This window comes from Cygnus atratus, chromosome 17 (assembly GCF_013377495.2).
Source record: "Cygnus atratus isolate AKBS03 ecotype Queensland, Australia chromosome 17, CAtr_DNAZoo_HiC_assembly, whole genome shotgun sequence".
Classification (NCBI taxonomy): Eukaryota; Metazoa; Chordata; class Aves; order Anseriformes; family Anatidae; genus Cygnus; species Cygnus atratus.
Window position 1 is genome coordinate 6,601,879 of NC_066378.1, and position 18,847 is coordinate 6,620,725.

Consider the following 18,847-nt stretch of genomic DNA (forward strand, 5'->3'; position numbering starts at 1 on the left):
TGTGGGCTGGGAATAATCATTCATGACAGTTGTGATTTTAAATAAATCCTTCCTTTTTCTGGCATAAAAATTGCTAAGCAGTGGTAAGGAAGTGGGAGGGTTCTGATTCACAAAAATGATGGCTTACTTTCTGTAATTTTCTTCTTGTCATTTGGAACAACGAGGTACATAATAACATCTGACACTTCTATAGAGCTTTCCAAGTGAGATTCTTGAATCATTTTGCAAATATGAAAGCCTTAGCTCATCCAGTAAGTACTTCTCTCCTTTCAGATAAGAGGACAAGGTACTTTTAACCCACATATCAGAGGCCGGATTTTCCGAGGGGCTGCAATCTGAAAGGAGTATATTGCTAGATAAAAAGGTCTTGCTCTTGCCCTTTCACCAAACTTCAATCCTGCAAGAAAAGAGGTTTTAAAACTGGCCGCATTTTAGGAGCTTTCCTTGCTAGGAAATCTCATTGCGGAACTGACCGAGTTTGTCCACAGTGCTCTGTCTCTCTGCTACTGAGGGTTCAGAGGAGGGGGGAAAAAAAGTGCTTTGCTTTATACCAACCAAAATGCAATGTCCACCTACCAGTGGTGCTTTATCTTGGACTTTTACAGATATTAGATGCCTCCTTTGTGCCTTCTTGCATTCAAAAACAGACAGAAGCACACTCAAACCAATTTATTATTCCAACACAATGCAAGCAAGAGTAGCTGAAAAATGCCTGTGCTGCTTTAAAAATGTAATGCCCTGCATATAGTTTTTCTTTTTCATACAAAGGGTTCAGGATATTAAACCTGTTTTTCCTACATGCAAATTTTCTTCTATTATTTGGAACACTGAAAATACAGAGCAGCTGTTCCACTTGCACTACCATGAGCTAGACAGAATTACTCACCATGTTCAACCACTTAGTTGTTATGAACAGCAGGAAAAGAGATACATCACAAATGTAAAATTCATTTTCAAATAATTAATCATTACAAAGAATGACCATGACTCAGCTTATTGCTCTGAATACTGCCTCTATGGGTGGTTATTTTGTTAAAGAAACGAAATAAGCTGCTGCAGCACAATAAGATTTCTCCCAGTAGTCTTATGAAACACGAAGTTGATGGCTGCAGAAAATTAGTTTGGCCCTCTAAATTGGTATCAAACCTACAGGACAGTATATCTAACTGCTTTGGCAATGCAGTTCTGCCAGCTAAGCTAAGCTAAAGCTCTATTTCCTCACTCTTTTCCTAGCGTGGTATCTCAATTTTTATATGCCATAATCCACGTTTCCACCTTCCTCCCATCCCAAGGGTAACTACTGAGTACCAGTAGCCAGTTGTCCTTCACACACCAGCTAGGTCTTAGTTACGACAGTAAAGAGACTGACAGACACATCACACTGCTGCATAAAAAAGCATAAAAGAAAAAAAAAAAGAAATAAGGTTCAGTGCTGCTTACAGACAGAACTGTTCAGCTGGAGGAGCTGTGGAAGCGGACAGTCAGTAACACCCCTACCAGGTGGGCATTTTACATCTCTGAAATGCTTCCAAATCTAGGTGAGCTGAGCACACAGCTGCCGTCTGTGTACGTATGACATGTAACCTTCAGTCATGTACTGACTGTGCCCAAATCCACCCCAAAGCTGAGCAGTCCTGGGCTTAGTTAGTAATGGAGTGGGTGATCATCTAAGCATTTGGGTGTTGCAACCATAAACCTGACACCTGTTGCTGAACATGGGATGAATGTCAGATGACTGAAACCAAATGGTGGGGTGTTTTTTGAATAAGTCTGTTCTAGCTCATGAGCTGACGACAAGGGCTAAGTAAATAAACATAACAAAACAAAAATATATACAGGCTTAATGCACCCTCCATGTATCAGTGTAGAAAAAGTGTTTTGTTTTTGTTTTTTATTTTAGCCAGTAAATTTCAGTTAGAGCAGAAAGAAACAAAGGACATTCCTTTTGTCTTAAGTCTTTTAAAGAGTCTATAAAAGGCTCCAACAGAAACCATTCTGGCAGTTTAAAATAGAGAAGTTTAAAGGGTAACCCTAAATAGTCTTCACTAATACCAGTTGAAACATCTGTGAAGAAAGCCCTGTTCTAGTCATATACTTCCCCGATATTACAGAAGTCAAGCTGTTTACTCTCCCAATAAACTTCTAAAGACCATTAAATCTCTATGGACTTCTTAGCTTTCAAAGATTCATCTTTTCACTGAGAAGTGGTGAGTCAAGGAAACACTAAAATTGCTTCTAGCTACTAGAAGAAATCAAAACAGGAATTTATATTACAAATAAAATAAAATGCAAAACTCAAGTGAAAAGGTACAAATCACTGAAACCCAATGCTTTACTCCAAAACTTTCCTGACACAAGTTATTGTGATCGCATTAATGGACCAAAAGTCCATTATTTTGGACCAAAAGTTTTGCATTTTGGGAGCCTGGGATAGCATCGCTGCGTTTGCCATGTTCCTACACTGCTACCTAGCCACACTTTCCTCCAGCTGCACTACGAAGAGAATGAGAAGCCAGAAGGGCTTTGGTGGCTTGAAATACATGTGAAATGTCTGCCTTTTACAGAACTCTGAGAATAGCTACAGAGTAAAGCACATTCTTAAACTTATGGGAAATCTACCTGATCTCGTTGATCAGAGGTGCCACAAAGCTAAATGAAAGGTAAAACCACATCACACAGCTGGAGAAGTTACAATTAGATCCCAGCATCAAATATTGGCTAAATGATGCAAACACAATCTCTGTGAAGTTATGCTGGCTGGTAGATGCCTCACAGCCAAGTGTGCAGGATCTGTCAGGTAATCAGGAGCACAGACTACCTCCACTCTGTGAACTGTCTAAACTTAATTTAAGTATTAAACACACAGGCATGGGAGTTCAAGAGAAGTCCAGTAGTTTACCAAACTGTCATTTGCAATATTTTCTTGGGATGCTATTATTAGCACATTAGATAAGTGATTATTTTAAACTCAGCTATGTTCAAAACATTAAAACCATTTGGTGACCAGAATCTCTGAAAATCTGCAAGTGCCATACTTATCTGAGTGCAAACTGTCCATTTTATTGGAACTTTAACAGCCCTCACAGTTGCTTGCAAGATACCTTGTCTACAATAAATTCATATTTAATTAAGAATGACAAGGAGGAAAACAAGGTGGAAAAGACTAGACATCATTATGCTCTTTTTTTTTTAAATAAAAGAATATACATACAAGTTTTTTCTCCAACGGTCTTATCTGCATTTTACTTCCTACTTCCTCTGTCAGCAGAGTCTTGACCTTCAATATAGCTGCACTGCCAGTCTTCTGCCAACTGCTAATTGTGCTGTCTTACACTACTTTTACCATTTGCATTTACAGAGACAAGAATGACACCAGCAAGTTCATTTTCATTTCACAGTGAGATCTGAACTCCACCCTACAAAAGCCTGAAAGTTGTCTGAGTCAACCCATTAAGTTTCTCCAGTCTCCTGACACCTCTTTCTCATTTTAAAAGACGTTCCTTATTATGTCTTTTGGGATTTGAACAAAAACTTTCCTTCTAACAAAATAAAATCATATTTCTTTTAACAGTCCACACATATACAGTAACAAGTCTTGTTAGCAGGCTTTTGCCATCAAAATCAGAACATTTAACCAGTCTGTCTTAGAGTATGCAACTGCTGAGGAACACGCCGAAGAAAAGGTGTTGGGCAACTCACGCTAACATTATTTACAAAGTAAATAGTGCTAAAGTATTTAACAATTACAAAGGCATCTTTTTTGGATGATCTGTGAGCACACAGAGAAATACAGTGCTTGTGTATACAAGTGACGCATGTATGAACTGGAATAAAAATGCACAGAACTCCACAAGACCAGACAAGGAGCTGTGGAGGCTGGTGACACCTACAAGTGGGTAGATAAAAGGTACAAGTGGATAATGAGCAAATTTGCGGCACCAACTAGGAATATTACATGACATATCAAATGTGGTAGGAAACGCTCTGAGGATCCTTCAGCTGCTATGTCTCCTGACCATTTCTGATATGACTGTTTTGCATATCTCCAACACTTAGGGAGAAAGAACAGGCAGAAGAATTTAGTAACAGCAATACCTAAACATTAGAAAAAATAGAAGAATGGGCTTTACAAGACAACTAGCTGGGAGAACAGATGGTATCTGGCCATTCCCCAATTCAGAGGCAGGTCTCAAGTATTTCATTAACGCTGAATTTGAAAGTAACTTTGCATGAATGTGTTTCTTCCTTTGTTCTTTGCCCTGGAAGGCCAGCTGTAAAATCATTTTAATTTTCCTTTATTTATGTTCTGGAAGAAAAAAGAAGCAAGGACCCAACAAGAATTCTACATGGAAGAGTGCCCAAGTTTTACAATTAGAATATATGGGATGAAATTTTAAGCACAGTAAAGATGGTCATAAAAAATATAACTATAAAACCTGTACTTTAAAGCAGAAATACTCATGAAGTACCACAGATCATCATTTAGAGAATTTTAATCTACAAGTTATCTGGAAACAAATTTAACAACATCGCACATGAAGTGAAAACAGTTTACATAATGAAAACTCAATCTTACCTGTTCCTGTTCCAGTCGGATCACCTCCTTGGATCTGCAGAATTAAAATAAAATCAATAGGTTACACACATATCTGTGTGAAAGACATTAAATACAAGCCATAAAAGCCAATTCTACTCATTTTTCTTCCTTCTATACTATGTGATGTTGACAAGTTAGCAACAAGGAAACCATTACTACCTATTTGGAGTTTCTTTTATCAGCTGGCTGTCATCTCCTACATTACTTATCCAAGAGCAAAATGACAGTTTTGTAAAAATAATAGGTCTGTAGGGGCTAAATAAGAAAATAAACAGACTCAAATGGGTTAACCAGATCAGCCTTTCTATTATGTGTTAGGGTGAAACCTGCTTTTTAATTGATGATGCATTGCCTTTGGAACAGAAAAGGCTTTATATTTTGCTACCAATCCTCCACATGATGTGAAGGCAAAATGAGGGGATGTAGAATATTCTCTGTATTTGAATCCATGTTTCACAGTATCCTCCTCACTGTCTGCAGTGGGAAAAATCCCCATCTGAAACCAATCTTTTAGCAACAAAATTAATCACTTTATATATATATGCGGGGTCTACAGAAATAATAATAATATTCCATAGCCCAGCGACAGTAGAGGGAGCGTGACATGACTAGCTACACAGTAATAGCACACAAGCACAATTTTAATGGTGAGGTAAACTATGAACTGAGATATATAGTGCTGCCAGAAGAAAAAAGCTTTTTTTTTTTTTTTTTTTTTTTTTAAGGATGGCAGGATGAAATCTAACATTCAGTGATGTCCTCTGAAAGACGTGCACTGCCTTCAGGATCAGGTTGCTAATTCTTTTGAAAGGAACTTACAGTACAGCTACAATATCCTAAGCTACCTGGACTGTACCTATGTAAATTAAAGGTCATATTCTAGGCCTTCCGATGGACTGCAGTAGCAACAAGATGTCTCAAGGACTCGTAACATCTGGCAATTCTTGATATTAAACTAAAAATACATTAGAAAATCTATTAACTAGGCATGGTGACTAGCCAAATCTAAGTTTCAGTCCTGAGAATTAAACCTTGGAATTCAAAACACTTTTTCAGACTATCATGTTATTAGATACATCTCTCCCAGAAAGATGTAAAGAAAGTAAACCATTGCTGAAGGATTATATCTTGATATCTTTATAAAAGCTTGATGTATGCTCAAGCATACAGTAGTATGTAAATACTTGCATACTCAAAGTTAAGCATATGATTAAAATGACCATCCAGTTTGAATCCAAACTGTTCATCATTGTAAGATGGAGCTTCACTTATATGAGAACATCTCTTGCTTCTTTCTACCAGCTGTGCTCAATAGCATACGAAGGCCAATGGTTTACAACTATATATGGAGCTCTCTAATACAAGTGGAAAGCTTAGGCCTTTGACTACTAAAGTCGGCTTTCTGTTTCAATAAGTGCTCTTAACTCCTTCACATCCTGGAGCACTGTCAGGAAAAGATGATGGGACAGTATCCAAGCACCACAACCTGAAACAAAAATTCAGCTGCTTTCTGACGTTTCATCTGAATATGCTTTCAACGGGCCACACAATTACATATGCAAATTAGCATCTCCCCCTCCCTCCCCCCCCTTCTGTTCATTAACCAACCACCCACAGCTTAGGGAGGCTGATTGCCTCCTTGCCAAGGCAATGACTCCCAAAGGCTTTGTCTGCAATGCCAGTGAAAACACTGCTAAATGCAGTGATACTCTGTGACAGTATTAGTCAGAGACAGCAGTTAGTAAGACCAGTAAAGTACAAATTTAGTAAGTTAGGACAATCCTAGTTCTGAAGGTCTATTTTAACATACTTCTATTGCAAGTTGTCATGCACGGAAGAAACTAAATAAGTATTTTGAGGACATCATGCACGTGCATTACATGGGATTTGCTCAATACTCACTACAAAATTACGAATTGATCTGTGAAAAATTGTTCCATCATAATAGTTCTTCTTGCACAGTTTGATAAAGTTTTCACACGTTCGGGGTGTCTGAAAGACAAACAGAAGTTTTAATTAAGCAGTACCTTTAGACAATCAAAGTGGTCATTACACTGTCTACAAGAGTTACTTTTCGACCATGAAGACCACTTGAAGAAACTTCAACCATGAAGTTACCTCTTCAATTCTTGAAGAGGAATGAACCTCTGTTTACAGAAAAAAAAAAAACAATATATGTTCTTTTAAAGTGTACTGGAGAGACACATGCTATGTTAAATGAATTAAACTCGGACCTTCCAATTAGCATGAAGAAGTGTTGAACATGAACTCAGACAACGTAGACTCCTGGTGGATATAATAATAGTGAAAGTAAGTAAACTCAGGCTTTCAGGTAACTTAGTTTCAAAAGTGTATCATAATTTTGTTCCAAATGGGCACCAAAAAAAGTTCATTTCCTAGAGTAAGAAAGAACCTGACTTCTCTGCTTTACTATTTCAAAGTGAGCATATTGAAGCTAACTTGAAGAGAAGCATTTGATCCTCTTCACCACTTGGAACTGAAAACGGGACGGAGTCCACAAGTCACTTTTTTGACAACTGGCCCAGTCACAGGAAAATAAATAATAATTTAAAAAAAGAAAACCTTTTTTTCAAAAATCTGAAAAAAAAATGTTAAATACATTGCCACTTCTAATTTGCTTTTACAGTGTAAACTAAAGCTATTTATTTGAATTTATGAGGTAGGATATTCAAACAGTACCTTTTCAAAACCTTTACTGTCTACCTAGTTGTCTTCCCATAGTAATTCTACAGATACTCATCTCTACAATATTAAAATACCTTCACACGTACAAATAACATGTACAAAATATATGCACAGAAACAAAGTTTTCTGTACTTGGACATGTTTTCCAGCTCCACTATGGAGTATGTGCATAAATCTGTTCCAGCTTTACCAAAAAATCTCCAAACAACTAACTAATCTGAGTTGTTACAGACTTTGAAAATGCACTTCCTGTTATATGCACTTGCAAGCAAAGCCCCAGCATGAGTCATGACGTCTGTAAACAAATACATACAAGACTCCAAGCATTTTTCTGAAAGAGACTGATTCATTTTGAATTGATAAGAGACTATTCTTGGTTATACCACTAGAACGGGAGCTGCAGAAAGAGAGAGTGAGACTGAGACTTGCAATTTGAAGTGGCTTAAAAACAACCAACCAAAAAAATAAAGCCCACGGATATATTTTTAAAAATAAGGCAAGCCCAATTACAATAACTTAAGAGTGAAATAATCTTTTTTTTTAAAAAAAAAGAAAAAAACCAGATCCATGCAATTATTCATACTGAACCATCCAGAAGTTCAATTTTCTGTAGTAATTTCTCATCTGAAACACAATCATTCTCACCACTGTTTAACACTGAAATGTCCCTTAATTATCCAAACAAACTTTACCCTCCTACATGGCATTTGAAATTCTTTTATAATGATTCCTTCCTAATTACTCTACAAAGATATAGATGACAGTTGTCAGCTACCATAACTGGGAAAATAAGTTCTAATGCAGTCTTACACCAACTATAATCTCAGATTTCCTATATACTTCATTTCTCAGTTATAACGGTAATGGTTTATGGTAGAATGACACTAAGACATGTATTTTGGTAGCATCTGGAGGGCAACTTGTAAGTAGATATATTGCATAAAAACTGTTTCAAGCAATAGGAGAATTTCCTATTGTTTCAATGTTTATATTGCAAATTTGGAAACTTTTATTTGAACTGGACACATATCCATGAAAATAATCTTTGTACATAACCTTTCAAGTAAAATTAAATCCCTGAAGAATCGTTTGTCAGTGTATGTTTCCCTTATAAGACCATATTGTAACAACCTTGATCCTACAGTAGTGCTATTAGTTAGCACTCATGAAAAATGTCAGTAAGGATAAAAATAAGATTAAAAATTTTCTTTATGAATCAGAAATAGAATCAGCAGCTTTTAGCCTAAGGCACTTTATCTCTTGAGAGCCAAACAATCTTTGCAGAGAGAGACATAGTTAATAAGTTCTCTGGGGGGAATAGAGCAACCTGTAATTAATTTTTTAAGAAAAATGAAATCAGGCAAAAGACTAAGTCCCTTAGGGATATATACCAAACTGTTTTAAACTTGCATAAAGTTGATAACCCAATACAGTTTTCCTATTTATTTTCAATACATGATTTGTAAAATATACATCAAAAAAATTGGCCTTAGTAATATGTTTTTCCATGCAGGACCTGTGCTGACCCTTCTTTCTAAATTGTTTTCTAGTATCTTTTCCCAGAAACAGGCTTTTCAAGTGCAACTGCAGAAATATTTTGTGTACATGCAATAATCATTTCACTGCAAGGTTTTCTTTAAATAATTGCCACCAAATTGGTTCCCATGGTCACCTCATGCATCATACAGATACATTTGGCAGGTAAACAGTTCCTTAGCAACATTACCATTACCTTTTGTGGTGCTTTTTAGTCGAGACAAACATAAAGAGGTTTGCATTCAATCGGTAATAAACCCCCGTTTCAGTCATGCAGTTGATCTAGAATATCTGGCTCAGATTATCTGATTTATTCAAAGCAGTTAATGTTCTTGCCAAATCTCACACTGCCAAGCACATTTCAAGGACTGTTTTAAGCAGCATCCTGTCCAAAGCAGAAGAGCTTGAGGTTTCTGGGGAAGGTGTAGAACGAAGTTGGGTTCTGCACTGACCATGAAAACACAACCGTCTTTGAAGTCTTTGTTCCAACTACAAAGGCTGATGAGAAATATATGTAAACAAACCTGACTTTGTTACGCGAGTGTAAGATCTTGCGGAAGATGTCAGACTCACAGTCTTGGAATGCAAACCTGTCTACTTTTTCAGAAACTTCCTCCACACCGCTTGCCTCACACCATTTCTGAAGAAGGAAGAGACGGTCAAGACACCTAGAAACGTAGTAAGTGCAGCAGACAATGCCACTTTTTTGTTGGCTCATTGACTCTCCTTTGGGAGTCTCCTGTTGACTCCAGGCTCTCCTTTTACTTCTGGCTGTTCTTGTTTCAAATCAACAGCAACAGTTAGTTTCTCCCTCTGTTCTTTTTACATTAATCATGAAATTACGTATATTATTTTATTATCCTACGACTTGGACATATATGTAAGACAGTCAGGGCAAAAATGCCACTTTATTTTGTAATCTTGTTGATTCAAAAGCCAGTAACAGAAAGAAAGGTTAGGCTGTAACTCTACTGCAATGGTTTCTCGGAAGACTGCAGTGATAGTCCCAAGAAGGCAAACAGAAAAATTGTGGAAAGCTGAAGAACATGGCAGGACAGCCCTGAGAAATCCTCCTTTTCTTTGGTCAAGATAGGACGACAAAAGTAAACATGCCTCTGCATGATGTCCTTCAACTGAAAGACAACTCTACTCTCTCCAAGTGACAAACATTAAGAAAAAAAAATATTTTTTATCCCGTTCCCACTTCACTCCCCATTTATTTTGAAGATTTTTTGAAGATAACTGTACTTCAATTGTTGAAAACTCATGCCCAAGACATGCACTAAAATTTTAATAAACCCTTAGAGGCAGGAATCCAGAAGAATGCTTATCCCACAGGAAGACCCAAATGCTGTGCCTGGCTCACAGACGGGTATATAATGGGGGTAACAACCCAGTGGTTTTCTAATAATGTTTACATCTCCCTTTAACTAACACACTTAGGGGGTAACTTGACACGGAAACATCAGCACTCTACCAGTCACTAAACCTAGACAAATTTCAAAATGAAAAAGATAGCTACTCAGGGTGACCAGACAAACACAATAGTGACAAGAGACAGATTGTGAAATCATGGAAAAGGGGAAAATACTGAAAAAAGGTACATAAAATTTAAAAAGAAACTCTTCCTTTGCTATAAAGTTCTAGACAAAAAATCTTGCTCTTGAGTATTAACCAAGCCAATATTAGTTTCCTTTGTGCCAGCAAGGACTGTTACAAACCAGGCAAAATTCACCTCTCCTGCTGCATCCCAAGACCAGAGGGGTAAGACTAACCAAGCCAGGTCACTATCTGATTCTCACTTTGCATCCCTCCTTTCTCATCTGTTGAAATGGGTCATTACATTTGTAAAAGTTGGCTTAACTCAGAATTTGTATTGGACAGATGAAGAGCCAACCAGAAGTAGACTAGAAACCTGCAGCACCCCTGTTGCCAAGGTACAGGAGATGGGAAAAAAGAGGAGCTTCTGAGTTGTTGCTATGACTGCAAGGAAGAAGGCTTTACCATGTGAAGAGCTAATCATTTCAAAATGCTTCATCCCTTGAGGATCTGCATGAACCTTAAAGAGAAATTTCACACTAAGCATTCAGAAGCTGTCATTTGGACATCTGTATAATTTCCTTGTACTAATTCCACTTCCCTTTTATTTCTTTTTGTCTCTCTAAATTGGATGAACTGATGTAGTTGCACTAAAACACAGAGCCTTGTCCATTAACCCTATGCTTCAAAGCAGAAATAATCTGCAATAATGAAAAGCTGATTCCTCATGAATTGAAATTGCATTCTACAGCCTTCATCTTATCACACAAATGCCAGAATCCTGCTATTAAGAGGCATGAACTAGTGATGGAAATTTCTAAGGCTTCAAACTAAGCTTACTTTATTTTTTCCTTACATAGATCTCCTTTGGCAGATTTTCTATTGCTTTAGTCCATTTACATACACGCTTTTTTAACCTTTTTTTTTTTTTTTAAAAAGCCTCTAGAGCATTTTCACTCTTCATTCTAGCTCTTCTAGAATGAACGTTTCTAATGCATGAGCCATAAAGAGTTGATATGGTAAGGCTTAAACTTAGTTCTCCCCATCTCCCCACCCCTTTCAATCTGCAATCCCCATAGCCTATCAGTCCCTGAGTAACAAACTCGCCCTAATAAAAGCTTGACTTTATTTAGGGCTTAGTCAGAGACAGTGTTACAACCGTAATAAAGCAGCAGTTTCAGGAATCACCATCTATCAGGTGCAAGCATCTGCTTCCTCCACTAAGTCATGGAAAAAAATTGGACATACAAATGGTTTTAGTGCATTTCAATACAAAACACTGTACCAGAAGACAGATTAGGCTACCTACCCTATTTCACTTTCAAATGGACTATGAGCACACTCACTTTGTTTCAGAGCAAGAGGGACAGGAAAATCCAAAACTCCACAGAGCCCACTGCAAAAGCTTGAGGAGAATTCCAGTGTGGGAACTCAAACATTTCTCCTGCAGGAGGATTCATGATTGTAGACCCTGATATCACCCCCTGCCAGTTCTACTTTACTTTAAAACAGTCCCCCAGCACATGAGAGGGATTGATCTGGTGACAGGTTATGGTGATAAACAACAGCTGCATGCTGTGGTTCAAATCAAAGAAGATGCAGTTCATGTACGAGAGACCGGTCTTCTCAATCTGATCATACACTGAGCAAACACATTCAGATCAATTTGTGATCAGAAGAGCACAGAGCCAATGAGATAGGAAAGATGAAAGCATCAGGGCACTGTGGGATAAAGCACTTGGCTAGACTCGTTAAAAAAACACTTGGCTAGACTTGTACTGAAATTAAAGCAAGAATCAGAATAAGCAAACTATGCCTCAGGTAAAAGATTGTTGACTTCATAGCAATCATTTGCCCATTTTGCTACCTCAAAGTTTTCTAAGAACAAACAGCAGAATTCTTGCATTCTCATTATACAGAAACCTACTATAATTTAATTAGCTATTTAGCAATCTAACAGATTGCTAAATTTCACTTTTCAGAAACACTTTTCAGTTCTGACATTAATGATACTACTGAAAACTTTTCCAAAGTCTAAGTAAGATGCTTAGCTTAGACAAGATGCCAATAAAAAAAAATGACATACTCCATTTTTCCCCCCCACTTTTTTGCAAGTAGGGACAATCAATCAGTTTAGCTGAGAACAATTCAAGTTAAACAGGGCATCTAATTCACTCATCTAATTTGTCAACGTTAACTGCTAGCTCTCCAGAGGCAGTCTCGTCATTCCTAGCTGCAGTTATTACTTTTCCTCTAACTTATTTATTGTAGTAGTAGAAAAGAAAACAATCCTCTCCCCCTCAAATTTGTAAGTCACAGGAGGGCTGAGGAGCTTGTCAGACAGTGCAGTGCAAGGCTGGGCGCCAGCAAATACGACGGCATTACTAGGTACAGCTTAAATGAGGACCCAACTTTAATTGCTTGAGTAACCTCCAACAGCTGTAAAGTTTGGAGTATCGCAGGTCCCACAGCGGCTCCCTGGCATTTCTTCAGTCTGCAACTGGCACATAAATTCTGCATTTTAAGAAGATGCACCTCATAACCACTTCCACACTAGACAGCAAAGCTCTGGTAGCTGTCAGCCTCCCAAGGTCACCCTGTTCTCATCAGAAGAGCCAAGGTACAAACAAGAAACATGTCAGAGGAAGATGAAGAGCAGCAGCTGTGTAACTCCAAACTGCCTACCTCATCCTCAGGTTTGGGATCACTAAGTGGCAGACGCAGCTGGTATGGGATTCCTGCATCGTCAAACGTCACAAAGCAAAAGAGAATCCAATAACGATCAATTCCCTCCACCAGATCCAGCTTGCCAGGGATGCTGAGGAGATCGAACGGTCCAAATGTGCAAAACATATTCCCAGTTACCCAAAGGCAGAAGCTGCCAGGAAACCATGCAAAGAAAGCCAAGGGCAGCAAGCCCCATGGTGCACAGGCAGCTACACAGGGAGTTGGCTGAACACCTTCCTCATTTCCCCGTTGAATGGCCCATTCTGGCAATGGGGGCTCCCTATTGCCCTTCACTGCTGCAAAACAGAGCTGAGGACAAGTACAAGATGGTAGCATCCAGGTAAAGCATTTCCTGTCCATATCTCAGAAGAAAGTGTTTTTCCTATTTCAAACATAGGTGTCATGTCCCTGAAGTTAAGAATAATTTAAATATTAGTTTCTAGTCTCTTAAGAACAACCAAGAAACAACCTGCTAATCAATATGGCTGCACAGGGCCATTCTACTCCCATCCACAAAGAGCAAGAGATCTGTTTGCCACTGTAGCAGTTTGAGGTAAAAACACACCAGGAAATAAAAACATCCTCTCTAACAAACATTTTTATCTGACTGTTCTCCTACTGGAAGAGGACAGTTTTGTTTGTTTTTAGTTTCTGTTGACAAGAACTTTCAAAGCTGAAACTTGCAGCTCTTTCTACAATGACATATTTTGTTGAAAAAATGTGAAATAAGCTATTTATAACCATGCCAAAACCACCATACTTCACCCCTACGACCATATTACTGAGGGAACATGACACTGGTAAAACATCAGCCAGATATTTGCCAAAGACAGCTGGCAGAAATTGAGTTAGAATGGACATTTAAATTGGAAGGAAAATGAGAGATTCAGGAAGACTGGGGGACCTCGTCATGCAAGAAGGTCAAAGGATTTTTTTAAGGAACTCACTTCTTTCCCACTGGAAATGGAAAAGAAGTCTACAGGCTTCTGATCTTTGGATCAGTCCCTCACACAAAAGGACAGATGATTTCAAAGAACAGGGGCTAGATTACACATTTATAGATCAGAGGCATATTTAATAGGTCAGAGAGCCTCAAAAGATTAAAACATCACTGTCTGTAGAATAATGGCTTCTTCAGATAGTTATGCCAAGACATCATCATTAAGTAGAGTTTGCCAGGTCCTAAAACCTCAAAAAGCATTTGTGGAGTGCTGGATAGAGGTCTGAAATCCATCTCACATTCTTTGTTATGCCAACTTGCCCTTAAAACTTAAAGTATTAAATCAGAGAGACACAAGGGAATTAACAAAAACTGCCATGGCAGTTAAGGATTAGTATTCAATTACCTCTATCACGTGTTTAGCCACCAGATCATTACTGCATCGTGATCATTTGTACTTGAACTTGAACATTTGAACTTAAAGTGGAGAAGGGAGATAGTACACCAAACAACACTATGAAAGTAAAAGAAGTAACAGCACTAAATAAGAAAGCCTCAAAGCAACCTACAGGCAAAAGCGGGTATTTTTATTCCCTTTCACAGGTGCAGAGATCAGGAGTCCAACACTGTCTATCCGTAGGTAGGATTTGAACAGGCAGCCTCAGCTGTTTGTGTAGCTGCACTGCAGCAATCAGACATCGATCATACATATTATTGTCTGGGAATTTGTTGCTCATTGTGACGTGACAAATGGGATGGTACTGATATTTTTTAAAAAAGTAATCTGTACCCAAATTACCCACATGACATAGCCACATCATAGAGCACCTCAGTGGCAAAGGCACAGAATTCAGGCTGTTCCAGCTCCTAGTTCTCCAATCTATCCATCACACCACACTGCTTTTCAACCTCCACTTCCAAGTCAATTTGACTTTTTCTGCAGGGTAAAACCTCCACCCTGCCTTAGGAGGTTGCTTCACCATCTACAAGGTATAACTTCATCAATATAGTCACTAATAGAGCAGAATACACACAGATGATGTAGATGACTGTTCCCAGAAGCATCCCAATTAAAGTAGCTAAAAGAACTTGAGATTCGAAAAATCACCATAAATAAAATACAATAAATTCAGCCACATTCATTGCCTTTCATCAACTATTTCTTCATCACTTATTTGTCTGGCAATGCGTAAGACTAGAGCTGAAAGAAAAGCATGTTGGATGTGTTAAATCTTCTGCATTAGTCATAACTACTTCTGGCAAGTAGAATTTTGTAAATTTGTTTCCAATTAGTATATACAACAAATGTTGGTTATGCCCAGCTGAACTCAAGCTTCCTGGAAAATGTCCTAACAAATGGCTATCTGATTACATCCCCATCAGGGGGAACATACTGTATCTGAACAAGACGACTGGGAGAAAAACAAATGGTCATAAAGAGCAACACTCATACCACTGTGGTGCAAAGAGAAGAGAGAACAGTAGTGTACCTTTGCTCATTTGAGGCACAAACTCAAATGGTTGGAAAAAAAAACAAAAAACCAGCTTCTCTTCCAAAGTCTCTACTGCCTTTTTCTCAGGTCAGTGACTTACACCACACATCATCTTTTTGGAACCTAACTGAAGTTTTCCAGTGCTCTGAACAAGTGATTTCAAACACAGAAAATACCTGGATTCCAGTTCTATCTCATGCTCTTTTTCTGTATCCTGTCACAAGCTAACTGATGACTTCAATCACACTGCAGCACTGATTTCCTACCCTGGATCAATACTAAACTTTTCCTGATTAGACTTTTGGTACTAGGAAGAATCTCATCACTATCAATCTTATTGATTGGCACCTTAAAGTACTAGTGTACGAAGATCCCTCCATTTATTTTTAAACAAAGGTCTCCATGTGTACATATAAACTGAACTGCAGACAATTCGTACTGCCACGTCACTCACAAAAACGGGGAAAACTGCTTCTGCTCCAAAGAGAACTCAGAACAGAAGAACTGGGGACAGAGAGTAAGAATCCAAGGAGCGGAGTACTGAAGACAAAAATGATATTGGGCAGACTTCAGCAGCAGTGCAGACCACTGTGAGGAGAACTGCAAGAATATTTTGTTTAAATAGACAGCCCATAGCCATGAAAATACAACTGAAGACTCCAAAGTAGACATCACTCTGTGACAGCAAGTATGTCACTTGCTGCTGTCTATTTCAGCAAACTTCACTTCAGAAATGTCAATTTAAATCTCGCCCATAAGACTATTTTAAAATGTAATTTGAATGTTGTATGTCCTACCTCTGGACAAAGGTATTCATTTATCATATTTATATAGCAACTTCAGACTCAACCTTCCTAAAGCATTTCACAATCATGTATTTGCAGAACTCTGCAATGAAAACCACTGCTAGGATGGCTTCCATAATAACCTGGGCACAGGATGTCTGTCAGCAATTAAAAAAGGAACCTGTGGTTAGGTCAAGGCAACAACCAGAGTGTGCTCAGTTGTTGTTTTTTATTTTAAAAAAAAAAAAAGAAGCTAAGCACCACTATAACATAGCTCATAAATCATACACTTGCTCCTGCACTTGCATTGCTTGAGAGAGTGAGAGTAGATATATGAATTCCCCAAACCATACACATTTTGGCTGATTTCAAACTGCAAAGACAGCCTAATACTGCTATCAACTCTCTCATTTCCTCAAGTAGCACAGAACCGCATGTTGAATCCACTGGCCCCAAATCTGCTGGTGGTCTGAGAGGGTATCAGTACAGTGCCTTAGGCTGAAATTTGTTCCTCACTCCTTTCCCTTCTGAAAAGCTGAGGTCCTACCCATACCAACTACACTGAAAGATTGTAAAGGCTGAAAAGTCATGCACCAAAAAGCCCATGCAACATTAATTTGGGCAGGCATTATGATACAGTCCAGCTCCCTCAGATTGCATTCAAGGGGCTTAGCTACTTGGTCAGACAGCCTTACCAAGACTCTACACTTCTGCAGAAAATTGAAATCCTGCATACGATCTCTTTCCTCTACAGAATTCCAAATACCTCCCAGAACTGGTTCAACTTGTGCACTGAATCAGGCAGGAGAGCAGATTAAAAAGAAACATCACGTGATGAAATAATTAATACTATTACAGTGCATATTCACAAGCAGAGTGAACTGAGTATTTGAAGGCCTTGATTTTGGGATTTCCCTATTTTCTATGTCTGTCCTTGCCATCACAATAGATCTGCTGTAACTGATCCATATATATGTGTGCAACTTATTTATGTATTATGCATTTGCAAGATGTTTGCTCTATTCTGCACTGTGCTAGCTTACATGCCTAACCTCAGTGTGAGCCAGGAAAACCAAAATTAGAAGCACAAGCTCCTTATATAGTAAAGGAAACATCTCCAGGAAGAACTGATTTAATAGACCTCAGATGATGACCTAAAGTGGATGTTGTGAAAAGCTCCTTAAAGCAGCAAGTTTTTCCTACCTATTCTAAGTATATATCTTCAGTTAAGCCAAAGGTCTGCTTAATTCACACAGATTTAATCAACACAAAGAAATGAAAGAAACAGATGGCTAGAGACCAACGTTCAAGCAGGTTTGGTAGTGCAAAATACTGCACACTTCCAATGTGTACATGAGGAAGCACTGTGTGAAAGGGAAACGAATAGGGGTTTAGCCGGGAAAAAAAAGGAAAACACAATGGATATCATACAAGAAGCTTTTAATGGGCAGTTGAGCCTGGGTCCTCAGAACTGAGTGATACTGATCACATGTGTGACCAAAGAAACCACGCTGATAAGAATAGCTGCAGCCAGCCTGCACTAGCCAGGAGCCAGTTTCAGAACATATGGCAAAACAAATGAGTCAATGCAATCTGCTCATTCTGCTGCTTCCCCCAAATATTGCTGTATTAACATCCTCTGCTTTTTGCCTTATTACATAGTGTTACTATTTAGGAGCATGGAAAACACCTGTATTGATGACAGAGGTCTACAGAATTACTAGCATGATACACTTTTGTGAAAATTCTCATATTGTTTGCATAGATCAGCTTTAGTTGTTTACATGTATCTTGATCCTTGCTTTGAGAGAGAAAGGAAGAGAAAGGAAAGCTGGCAGGACTGTCCTGCTTTGCTCATTTTCCTTTCTCACAGCTGTACACACGGTTAGGCAAAAAAAGGATGTATTCTCCCAGTGCATCTCCGGATTCCACGCCAAGCACCCCAGCTCCCAGCCAGCATCACTGAATTAGTTCTGTGAGGTCCATGACAAGAAGAAGATTCACCATTTAAACCCCAAAATATCTACATTCAGACCTATAATTTCTCAAGCTAAAAATCTCAGTAAGCAATTGAAGGTTTGGGCTTTTTGCATTAAAAACATTTTCCTTTTATAGATATGGCTGTACAAAGAAATAACCAAACACATCAGCAAGCAGTGTCTGAGACTTACCATGTTTATTATTGTAAGAGCCACAGATTTCTTGAAGAATCAAACTGTATTGACTATAAGAAAACTCTAGTACACTTTTTTAAAGGAATGTCTACCTCTTAAAACTTGAACCTTAAATACTGAGACCGCAGGAGATAAAAACATATTGCATGGTTTTTGTTTAAATTTGCTCTCTAAAGTCCAGGATTTAAAAACAAATCTAAACATTTCTGGTGATCTTAACCAGGAGTATTCAAATTGATTGCTCTCAGTTTCACCAAGGTTCTTTTCCCGTTTCTGCCAGTAACCTGCTGTGTAACCTTGGATTATTCTCCCTTCTCTGTACTCTTCCTTCTTTTTTTTCTCTCTGCCTT

General features: G+C 38.3%; 1 protein-coding gene across 1 annotated transcript in view; it reads right to left on the reverse strand.

Annotated features, from left to right (window-relative positions):
* PPIL2 (peptidylprolyl isomerase like 2) overlaps positions 1-18,847 on the reverse strand; it is a 72,518-nt gene that overhangs the window by 20,248 nt on the left and 33,423 nt on the right. The window contains exons 13-14 of the mRNA XM_035556605.1: positions 6,500-6,589; positions 4,577-4,610 (exon numbers count right to left, since the gene is read on the reverse strand). Coding sequence (XP_035412498.1) covers positions 4,577-4,610; positions 6,500-6,589 — 124 coding nt within the window. The remainder of the gene's footprint in view (positions 1-4,576; positions 4,611-6,499; positions 6,590-18,847) is intronic.